This window comes from Rhinolophus ferrumequinum, chromosome 4 (assembly GCF_004115265.2).
Source record: "Rhinolophus ferrumequinum isolate MPI-CBG mRhiFer1 chromosome 4, mRhiFer1_v1.p, whole genome shotgun sequence".
NCBI classification, from domain to species: Eukaryota; Metazoa; Chordata; class Mammalia; order Chiroptera; family Rhinolophidae; genus Rhinolophus; species Rhinolophus ferrumequinum.
The window spans coordinates 89,066,788-89,079,277 of record NC_046287.1 but is presented as its reverse complement, the minus strand read 5'-3'; the positions used below and the strand labels follow the sequence as shown (position 1 = coordinate 89,079,277).

General features: G+C 34.0%; 1 protein-coding gene across 1 annotated transcript in view; it reads left to right on the top strand.

Annotated features, from left to right (window-relative positions):
• The window catches only part of RB1 (RB transcriptional corepressor 1), a 154,421-nt gene that overhangs the window by 22,081 nt on the left and 119,850 nt on the right, over positions 1-12,490 (top strand). Inside the window, exons 3-4 of the mRNA XM_033104560.1 lie at positions 8,410-8,525; positions 12,006-12,125. Of these exons, the coding sequence (XP_032960451.1) occupies positions 8,410-8,525; positions 12,006-12,125 (236 nt within the window). The remainder of the gene's footprint in view (positions 1-8,409; positions 8,526-12,005; positions 12,126-12,490) is intronic.

Genomic DNA, 12,490 nt, shown 5'->3' with positions numbered 1-12,490 from the left:
AGTGATTCAACTGTTGCTTGATTCTCTGGTATACTAAAGGAAAGAAAGATAAAGACTCCCACTGCTTTTTAATTTTTTTAAAAAAAATACTCATTTAACATCAAGTTAGTGCTGGTATTAACATCAAGTTAGTACCAGGCTGTTGGGGTGGTGGTACAGCAGTGAAGTACATATAATTCTTCTGCCTTCAAGATGCTTACAGACTAGTTGAGATATGGATAAATGAGCAAGCTAGTAAATCACAATTCAGTTAAATGTTTAGATAGGCCTATCCACTGAGTTCTGTAGGATTTGTTAAGGGAAGGTGCTCATCTCTTGGGCCAAGGGCCAGGTAAATCTGAACTTGCCAGTTACAAATTTTGCTGCGAGTAGTGTTAATTCTCTCCTCACAAAGCCGTTGTGTAACTGGATGGCTGATCCAGCTGGTGTTTATCCCTGCATGTTGTATCAAAAACGTGATGAATACCAGTAAGGTTAGCTTTTGCATTCTTGGCTCTGCTGCTCTTGCATTTTAATTCTTCTGAGCATATCCAAGAATGTCTTTAACACTAACTGCTGTCAGCAAATATTATAGAAGTGAGAAGGAGATTTTCTTGCATATTAGCATGTTATCCCTTTGGTTCCTGTATATAATATTGGTGTGGGGGAAATCCAGGAGTTGGCAGCTTTTATCCCCTATATTCCTCTGATACATTCCTGTTATACATTTAACTTGCAACTAATTGCTAATCACTCATTACAGTCTCATGAATCAAGAGGGTAAGGATGTATCCTGTTGACCCTGAGATAGAGAACGTATTTCTGTTGGCTTATTTTCATCTTGGTGGTGGCTAATATTTTAAAATGTGAAGATTAGAGAGAAGAGTATGTTTAACTTTTAAAATTGCCAATTAAATTTATGCTAGTTAACTTATGATGATAGCATAAACCTGATTTTCTGATGCCAAATTTTCAGATGTTTCCAATATGACGTATGTCACCACTTGGTGGAGCTCTTTTATAAGTTGGTGCGTTGTGAAAAAGCAAGTTCAGGTCTTCACTGATGAGGAGTTATCAGTAGGGTGGTTCAAGTGAACTAAACTAAATATTGATTGTAGATTTTCATTTAAACTGCCACATATGTAATTAAATTTTTAATATTTTAAAGATTTTTAAGAGTATCCTGATTTTTCTCTTTCCTGCTTTATGTAAATTTAGTACTTTTTTATTGACTTACTTTCCTCCCTATTTTATAATTGTAGGTAATTTAGAAAATGTATCTAGGATTAATGAATAGAATGAAAACCGTTCATAATCTTACCACCTAGAGATAATAATTAACATTTTGATATATTTTTGCCTCCCCTTTTTAAGTTTTTCACAAAATTGGAATAGAAACATGCACAGAATTTTATATTCTGGTATTTTTTTCTCAACATATCTTTGGTATTTTCCCATGTTTTTATAATTTTTAAATGTTTTAAGGATTTTATAATTCCATGATATAACACTATCATGATTTAATCATTCTATTTTAAGATATTTAGGTTTTTTCTACTGTTTTTGTTATTATAAATAATTCTTTGAACAGCTATTACACTAAATCTTGATTCAATTCTCCAATTGTTTTCATTGCATAAATTCTTAGATATGAACTGAACTCTTAAGGATATTGATGCATATTAACAAAATGTCCTTCAATTGACACTATTCTGAAGTTCAGTATTTTCAAAATATGTTTGTTGGAAAGTACTGTTTTTTTTGCAAACTATCTTTTCTTGTTCTTTGCCCATTATTTTCCTTCATGTTTTACGGTTTCTTTTTGGTGATTCTTTTGGCTAGGTAAGATTTACTTTTCCTGTTTTAACAGTTTTTAAGGTGCGTTTCTGAGCCCTTTTCACAATTCTCATCTAAATTAAAAAAAAATTACACCAGTTACAGATGTTAGGTTTGAAATTGGCATGGGAAAATAAGGCCTGGATAATGAGAGACCTATCAGGACTGGCTGGAAAGCGGGATGAGGTATGTGAATCATCCCTATGGAAGTGATGAAGGTGCTATGAAGTGATGAGATTGCCGAGGAAAAGAGAGTGTAGTGGAAAAATTCCTTGGAGTTAGGAAACACTGAAAAAGTTGTGAGAGAAAGAAAAGAGAATGAGAGTGTTAGAGCATTTTAAAAGCCAAGGAAAGAAGTTTGTGAGATGCTGAGAGTCTCAGATACTACATAGAAAGTCTTTGTGGAGGAAACCAAAAACCAGCCATTCAATTTAGAAAGATAGAGATCTTTGAAGACTGAGTGGCCTCAGTAGAATAGTGCTTGTGTAAGAGTATGTGTTCAGTGAATGCAGTATGTGTGTGCTGTGAGAGCGTACGTGAGAGAGTGTATGTGGTGAGTGTGTGTGTGTGAATAGTGAGAGGCTTGTATGTGTAGTGAGGACAGTAGCTTGATAATCTCCAGGGATAGAGGGATAGGTTATTTTTTTAAGGTGATATAAGCTGATCTGTGACCAAAGGGAAAGAAGCTTTTGAAAGAAAACTGTTAGAGAAATCACAAAAGACAGAGGGAAGAATTAAACTAGGTCTTTAAGGAGATGAGAGGCAAAGTGGGAGGGATTATAGTTTTAATTTGAGAGTGGAGGAGAATGTCTGTCAGCATCAGAAGAAAAGAAGAATTTAGGTTGAAGATGCAGAGACATTCTGAGGAGGACTGGAAGATATGGTAATTAAAAATTACTTGATGTGGAGAATGTTGAGGCTTTAGGGACTATGCTTCTTTAACCTCAATAGAATAGAAATCAGGAGTACAGAATAATAAAATAATTGAGCACAGAACTCTCGGTGGGTTGATGAGATTAAGGATTTCAGTAGTGAAAATGTTAGGGACATCATTGTAGAAATGTAATAAGGAAATATCTTAAAGAAATGGAACAATACTATATCGAGCTTTAGGAAGCACTCAGTTTTAGGTTTTAGGTCTGTGGTAGTGACTGGCTGTGTTGAGCAAATCTCAACTCTCTAGTCTTTAATTTCTTAATTTGCACAATGAGAGGTCTATCAGATGACCTTTTCAGATTGAAAGAAAATTGAATCAAACTGAAATAAAAAGAACAAAATGTAGAAAGCTGTATTGTAGGTGGAAGGTAGGTCAATGGAACAGAACAACGAATCCAGAAATAGAATCCATACATATGTAGTCAGTCTTTACACAAGAGGTGCAAAGGTAATTCAACGGAAGAGGGATATTCCTTTCAGCAAATGATGCTGGAGCAATTGGACATCTATTTGCAAAAAATGAACTTCAATCTCTGCCTTGCACCATTTATAAAAATTAACTCAAATGAATCATAGACCTAAACTCATAGAAGATGACATAGGAGAAAATCTTTATGACCTTGTGTTAGGCAGAGATTTCATAGATAATACCACTGAAAGCATGATCCATAAAAGAATTAATAAATTGAGCTTCATCAAAACTAAAAACCTATGCTCTTTGAAATATCCTATTTAAGAAAATGAAAGTCAAGCCACACGAAATTTTTGTGCAACACATATCTGATAAAGGGTTTGAGTCCAGAATATATAAATAACACTTACAGCTTAATAAGACAAACTGAATAGAAAATTGGCAAAAGATTGGAAAAGACCCTTCACCAAAGAAGAGATTTGGATGTTCAGTGAGATTTGAAAAAAATACTCAGTGTCATTAGTCCTTGGGAAGATGTATCACTACATCTTATACCTATTAAACTAGCTATAAAACAAACAAACAAAAACTAAGTGCTGGTGAAGATGTGAAGTAACTGGCACTCATTTGTTGCTGGTGGGAATGCAAAATGGTGCAACTACATTGGTGCAACTACAATGTCAGTTTCTTATAAACTTAAACTTACATTTACTTAGCCATTTCCCAACTAGGAATCTGCCCAAGAGGAATGAAAACATCTACTTGTAGTTGGATATTTGGGGTTAGTAGCCTTACTCATAACAGTGTATTCAGCTTTTGGAATGGATGAACAAATTGTGGCATATTCATACAGTAGAGTGCTACTCAGCAATTAAAAGGAATAAATGCTAATAAATGCAACAATATGGATGAGTCCTCAGAGGCATTATTCTAAAGAAGCCAGACAGAAAAGGCTACAGACCATATAACTCCATTTGTGTGACATTCTACAAAAGGAATTGAATTTATATCAGTGGTTGCTAGGGGCTAGGGGGTCAAAAAAAAACCCTCTCTTAAAAACAGGAACTCTCTCTCTCTCTCTCTCTCTCTCTCTCTCTCTCTCTCTCCCTCTCCCTCCCTCCCTCCCTCCCTCCCTCCCTCCCTCCTTCTCACCCTCCCTCCAATATTCCCAAAGGTGGCTATTTATGGTATGGAGAAGGTCAGATAGTGGATGGTGTTGAGACAGACATAGTATAGTGGGATGAACACTAGAGTCACTGGAAATGGTAAAGCTGCTGATAGTTAACTGATTCAGTGGGTGTAGTGCCGGACAACATGCTGATTCCTTACGGGCATCTTCACTGTTGGTTTTCATGGTAACTCTGTGACTAGGCCCTATTAACATCCCCGTTATAGTAGACGCAGGTTTAATTAGATTTACGAAAGTCACCCTGAAATCTAATTAAAATATTTGAACTGTTGAGTGTTTGACACCAAAATTCATGTTCTTAATGTAAATAATAGAATGTAAGTCCAAGGAAGACAGGGAATTAGTTTTTGTTTCTGGTTTCACCACTGTATCCCCAAAGTCATAACTTGGCAGTTGCATAATGAATATTTCTTGAAAAATTATTAGAGATCTCAAGTTTCAGAAGATATAAAAGAATATAAATTGGAAGATGTAAAGAAATCTATATAAAGATATGAATTTTAAATGATTGTAAGTTTGATGGTTACACTGATGTATTTCATTTAGGCATTTACTGTATCAAATGACTGTGGTAAACGTGTTCACGGTGTGTTCTAATAAAATCTGCTGTTTTTAAAAAGTGTGAGCAAAATGGTTATAGTGTAGGATTTTGTAGTTGATTCTAAATCTGTATGGTTTTGTGAATTTTTCCCTCTAGCAAATCTTGGTATCATCCAGGTATGAGATCAGATTGTAAGTTTGATGGTTACACTGATGTATTTCATTTAGGCATTTACTGTATCAAATGACTGTGGTAAACTGTGTTCACGGTGTGTTCTAATAAAATCTGCTGTTTTTAAAAAGTGTGAGCAAAATGGTTATAGTGTAGGATTTTGTAGTTGATTCTAAATCTGTATGGTTTTGTGAATTTTTCCCTCTAGCAAATCTTGGTATCATCCAGGTATGAGATCAGATCAAGTGGATGTTACTGGTTATAACTAAAATTCAAGCCCTTTCTAAATATTTACATATGTTTTATATATAAAATCTTAAGTAGTTTATATAATATGTAACATATACAATCTTAAATACTTTGAGAAATTTTACTTCTAAGACGCTCCTAGTTGGAAACTGGTCATTTCTTTGCATTGATAAGCAAAAATATTTGCTGGTGAAGTAATCATCCAATTGTATAACATTGATCTCATCTGTAATCTGGTTCCCTCTAAAGAACTAAGTCCAATAGATGATTAAAATATTTGATATTTAATTGTCTGAAGTTTAGAAGGAACATTTATTTTTTTCTTCCCTATATAAATGTGTATGAAGAAAAAACACTTTGTTTAAATATAGGTTTAATTGAAATGAACCTAAAACAACAGCAGCAGCAGCAGCAAGTTTTATAAATCATCTGGTATAAAGCTCACACGTTTTGCTCATAGGAAAGTTCCTTAGGTCCTTAAAAATCAGAACTTCTTTATGCAACATTTCATTTAGGCATTTTATTATTTTAAATTAACTTGTGTTGAATTGTGTTGGCTACATCCTAATAAAATTTGCTGTTTAAAAAAATGACTAAACAACATACTCAGTTTTAACAACTTCAGTTACTTCATTTCCCAACCTTTAAAAAAGTAGAAATAGGGGCCGTCCCAGTGGCTCAGATGGTTACAGCTCCATGCTCCTAACTCCGAAGGCCGCCGGTTCGATTCCCACATGGGCCATTGGGCTCTCAACCACAAGGTTGCTGGTTCAACTTCTTGAGTCCCGCAAGGGATGGTGGGCAGCGCCCCCTGCAACTAAGATTGAACACGGCACCTTGAGCTGAGCTGCCTCCCGAATGGCTCAGTTGGTTGGAGTGTAGGCTCTCAACCACAAGGTTGCCGGTTCGATTCCTCGACTCCCGCAAGGGATGGTGGGCAGCGCCCCCTGCAACTAGAAAATGGCAACTGGACCTGGAGATGAGCTGCGCCCTCCACAACTAAGACTGAAAGGACAACAACTTGAAGCTGAACTGCACCCCCCACGACCAAGATTGAAAGAACAACAACTTGACTTGGAAAAAAGGCCTGGAAGTACACACTGTTCCCCAATAAAGTCCTGTTCCCCTTCCCAAATAAAATATTTTAAAAAAAAAATTCTAAAAAAAAAAAAAAGTAGAAGTAGACTAGAGTTATTGAAAGCTGACACATTGAGAGCAGTTCGGTTAAACAGGCCTGAGAGCAAACAAGCAAACCAAAGACAACATAAGAAGTAAGCCTAAAAATTCAAAAATTTTTAATGAAACAAACGACCTTTTATATCTCTGTAGTTCCTGAAAAATTGAGCATATAAACACATGTACAAAACTTGACGTTCATTCCTTTTATTAAAATATATACTTAATAGTCTATACAAAACAATGTATGTATACTTTATATATGTTCAGTTTCAGAAATAGTATGTAATATAATTTCAAAGTCTAATTTATTGAAGTGTAATTTATATATACCAAAATTAACCAATTTTAAGTGAATAGTTCAATGAGTTTTGTCAAATGTATGTAACCATGTAAGTACCACCATTAAGATATCAAAATTTTTGATTACTCCAGAAAGTTCTCTTATTCTCCATTGTAGTCATTCCCCAATACCCCTCCCTACTCCTGCCCCCAGGCAACCATTTTGTAGCATTAAAGACTAGTTTTGTCTTTCCTAGAATTTCATATGAAAGGTGTCACACAGTATGTACTCTTTTGTGTCTGGCTTCTTTTTCTCAGTGTAATAATTTTGTGATTTGTCTTTGTTGTCTTTTTTTATTGAATAATATTTTATTGTGTGGACATACCATAATTTATTCTCCTGTTTTTGGGAATTGGGTTTCCAGTTTTTGGTTTTTATGAATGGAGCTGCTATTAGCATTCTTATACAAAGTTTCCATTTCTCGGGTATAAATATCTGGGAGTGGAATTGCTATGGAAAGTATATATTTAATTTTATAAGAACTTGCCAAATTTGTTTCCCAAAATGGTTGTACCATTTTACATTTTCACCAGCCATGTTTGAGTGTTCCATTGCTCTACATCCTCATCAGCCCTTGATATTGTCAGTCTTTTTAATTTTAACTATTCTAGTCGGTGTATAATTGTAACATAAGTTTTAAAATGTTACTTCCCAAGTACCTAAAATTAAGGAAAAGAAGAATTATTGATAATCCATAAATTCATTATCTATAAATTTAATAATCTAGAACAATTCTTTTCCTAAAGCTTTTATATAATTGAGATTTCAAAACAATGTAAAATTGCATCACATACCTTTCAGCTTTATTGTAATCTTCAATTAAGAGTAAACAAATAGTTCCTGTTGAATATCAGATAATTTGATATTTCTTTTATTTTCAACTTAATATAATCTAAATATCAACAAAACTGAACATATTTAGACAGAGCTATACATTTTTAGGGGAGGAAGTATGTATTCTAATGATGAAAAATCTAATGATAATGAAAGCCATCACTCATTGTATGCCAGGCATTATGCTAAGGGCTTTATATAATCTCATTTAATTCTTACAAAGTGACTTATGTATTATTTTCATTTTACAAAGAAAGCAGTTTATGGCTCTGAGAGATACAAATTCCATAAAGTTAAAAAATAATTTGAATCAGTAGATTGATAAAAGAATGAGTGAATTAAAGCAAAGGGAGGAAATCAAAGAAGAAAGTGAGCTTGTTTTTTAAACAATTTATGTTATGGACTCTAAAATCTTTTAACTTGGCTTTGATGACATTGGATTATTGAAAATGAAAATATTTCAAAGAACTGACTGACCCCTAAGTTTTCCACAGTAAGTTATAATTTAACTTTCTCATCTCTCTAGCAATTTTTTTGCCTTACAAAATAAAATTTAAGTGTTTGTTATTTGTATAGAATTAAATGCTCTCAAGTATATGCCATCCTAAAGATTTAAAAACAAATTTATTATGCTGAATAATAATAAATTTCCTTATATCAGTTTTAACACAGTGTTCAGTGTGTGAATGATTTAATGAAATACTCGAACCTTTTCTTTTTTCTTTCCATTTTTTTGTACCCAGGAAGGTTATATTCAAAAGAAAAAGGAACTATGGGGCATCTGTATCTTTATTGCAGCAGTTGACCTAGATGAGATGCCATTCACTTTTACTGAGCTACAGAAAAACATAGAAACCAGGTAAAATTTCTTTTCTTTTTTTTAAAGGGTCTGCATGGCACATACTTAAATTTTTTTTTTTAATTTTATTGGGGAATATTGGGGAACAGTGTGTTTCTCCAGGGCCCATCAGCTCCAAGTAGTGGTCCTTTCTTTATTCTATTTGTGGAGGGCGCAGCTCAGCTCCTAGTCCAGTAGCCGTTTTCAGTCTTTAGTTGTTGAGGGTGCAGCCCACCATCCCATGTGGGAATTGAACCGGCAACCTTGTTGCTGAGAGCGTGTGCTCTAACCAGCTGAGCCATCTGGCCAACCCTCTGGCAGCTCAGTGGCAACTCTTTCTCTTCAGTCTAGTTGTGGAGGGCGCAGCTCACTGGCCTATGTGGGAATTGAACCAGCAATCCTGTTCAGAGCTCGCACTCTAACCAACCGAGCCATCCGGCTGCCTGTAAAATTTCTTACATCAGTGTTGGCCTCTGCTATTAAAGAAAATTACTTTTGAACTTTCCTTTTAATAAAATTAGGGAATTAGTGAGAAATGTTAAAATTAAATAAAACATAACAGACTTAGGTTGACTAGTGAACTGTCATTCTCTCATGGAGGCCTTAATAAAAGTATATTTATGCTGCACTTTCTTTAAAAATGTAGCAATTTGTGTACTGGGAAATTTTTCATCATGTCTCTATCTGTAAACTTTCTTAATTGTGGCTGTTGATAGGTGGACAGAAAAAGCAAGGATTTATAAAGTAGGCCTATTATATATTAAAACCTTTATAAACCTAGCATGAGTATCTAAAAGGAATTTAGTTAAGATTTATTAAAGTTTAAGATTGTTTAATATAAAAGATGTTATATACTTTTTGAGCCTATATTCAGCTGAATACCTATTACAATATGTGCCTCTCAAATTACTTAGTATTTGTCGAGCTTATAAATCTTATAAAAGGAGTTTACTTATTTGTTTCTAATAACTCACGAAATTTATCTTGAGAAGCCTCCTGAGACTTCCAGTCATTTCATTTGCAGCATATTTATGAAATGTAACAGTCAATAATTTTACCAAAAAGATAATAGTATGTATTTCTTCTTGGATAAAGCCACCTAGAATTAAACATAATTGGTGTTTTATTTAAATGAGATAAACTTGCATTTTTGGGTAATGCTGTTTCTTATTACCTCTATATAAAATGTGGAAACATAAGGCTTGTACATTCATAGTTAACCTATTTAACTAGAATTGATTTATTGAGTTTTCACAGTTTAACTTTATTAAATAAAATCGCTAAATTTTATTTAATATAGTGATTAAATTTTATTTAATATAGTGTTTATATAGCTGAAAAATAGTTAAATATATAAGTAAATTTCCACATTCATTCATTCAGCAGATGTTTTAGTGGCGTCAGAAGATTGGAAAGAATGTAGATTTTTGGGTTAAGACTGACTGGGTTTGAATCTGGGCTCTTGTTTTACAAGCTATATGACTTGGAGCAGATTGCTGAGCCATATTAAGTCTCAGGTTCATCGATGAAGGGAAAATTATTAGCTGCCTCAGAGAATTATGAGAATTAAATAACTTACAATGAATAGAGAAATAAATAGTTCATAGTCAACGCCTGCAACACCGTAGGCACTGATGAGGTATTTATCTCTTTCTTTCTGTAGCCCGCTCCCTCTTCAGTGCCCGTTCCCCCCCCCCCCCCCCCAAAAAAAAAGGAAAGAAAACTTAAACAATTGTTAGGCTCTGTGATGCTGTGGGTTTTAATGATACAGAGAAATAATAGTCTCTGACCTCAAGAAATTCAGTCCACTGGAGAATGTAAAATTAAACAGGTAACTGCAATACAATGTTATATAGCTATTCATAAACTACTAAATAAATATGACAGAGAAAGGCTATCATGTCTTTTATCTATAAAATGAAAGAATTTTCCTGGCAGAGCTTTTCCTAAACTTTTTTTCCTGAGTATTCATAGAGCAACACTGATTTATATATTGGACATGTCATAAATAATCTCCCTATCATAAATATAGTAATGTATTTGGTACATCTTTTTCATAGGCATCTTTCAGTGTTCTGATAACTATCCAGGAATGTTATCTGGACCACTGCTGCTTCAGTGTGCTCTGGTGAAGGACTAGTGTTTTTTATTTCCAATATGTCATGGACTGATATTTTAAAAATATATACATCAATTACTAGGAAAAGGAAACAAAAAATCATACTGGACATAGGACCAAATTGATTATTACTAGATTCAGCAGGCATACAATTAGTGTCAAATTGCCTGAAAAGTTTTTAAGTACTTACTGTCAGTTTCTGTACTTATTTACTTATGGACTGGTAACAAACAATTCACAGACAAGTATCATGCCATGGAGCAGTAGAATATGTGGTTATCTACAGATCGCTGTGTCTTAATTATGGCTTTTTATGCCTGTCTGCATGCCTGTCTGTCTGCCTTCCCTTCCCCTTTTCTTTCCTTCAGAGGAGGGTTACAGAAGGAAGAGAGTCACTTAAGTGACTAGACCCTAGAAAAAGAAGGCTTTGTAATAACAATTCGAGGTTTTCATGGTGTTCCATGGATAGGTAATGCCATATATCTCATATAAATGGGAGCTGAGAGTGGTTCTTAAATAAATACTATTCTAAGGTTGATTTCTTTTTCTCTGCATGTATCTTCACATTTGCTCCATTCCCTCTTCTAAGTAGCAATCTGACCATTGACTCCATTATCATTTCTACTCCCTTTACTTACTTTTCCACATAGTTTGTCATGGCTGCCCCAATCCCTTCTATACCACAGGAACTTTTGATAACCTTCCTTTGGGTTCTGTGCCCTCTGCTGATTAGCTGAAGCTTTTATTTTTCCAGTTCTCAAGAGAAATGTCTGAGTGGTCCAACCCATTTTTTGGAATGAAACCTCTAGTAACTCATTGGTTGCTGGACAGCCTGTGGATGATGTGTCTGGTAACTACCCTTGAGAGCAGTCCAGGTTTGAGAGTCAGTCTGAGCAGGAGATGGAAGGTGGTTACATATAGGGGGGATTGATTAAATGAGTAAATAAATTAAAGATAAATGGATTCTAGGTTTCTCAGTGTCAAAGAAGAATTCTGAACATGGTAAAGAAAACACTGGAATGCGCCATGTGGTTTTGTGTTGGAATTGGATAAATGCATGTGAACTTATGGTTTTAAAAACATATAGATAGATACAGAAATAAATATGTATGTGTCTGTTATAACCCTATTTTATATTTTTGATGATAAATAGATGTAGGCAAAGGTGTATATAGATATAGGGGTATATAGGTTGAAGACAAGTAGATTTTTTTTTCCTCTTCAAATTCTAACAAAATGAAAAAAATAATTACTTCCAAAGAAGTAATAGTGATTTGGTGTAGAGCTAATAATCTTTTGAATTGAAATGTCTGTGCTTTGAAAATGAAATAAAATGAATTTTTAAAGTTATGATTCACTTTTTTCTATTCTTTCCTTTGTAGTGTCTATAAATTCTTTGACTTACTAAAAGAAATTGATACCAGTACCAAAGTTGATAATGCTATGTCAAGACTATTGAAGAAGTATAATGTATTGTGTGCACTCTACAGCAAATTAGAAAGGTAAAGTAAAAATTTAATTGGAATTACACCCTGATTTTTCAAGTAATTGTTCATGATTAGATTCCATATAGGAATTATTATCTATTTAGTAAAGTTTTTAGGTATTACCCTTTAGAATTGACTCCTTTGCTATTAGTTTCGTATTAATTCTTAGCTTTCTTATCCAATCATATGCATTCTGAGTGTTTCCTCCAAAATTGTTTTCCCATCCTTTCATGTTTCCATTTATTTTAACAAACTTGAAACTTAATTCCCACTTTAGCCTTTTTTGCAAGAAGACTTCTAGTTATGAATGGAAGAGTGACCTAAATTTAAACTTCTTCGTAATAGTGTTATTTAGTTTAGAAAGAGAAAACACATTGGCA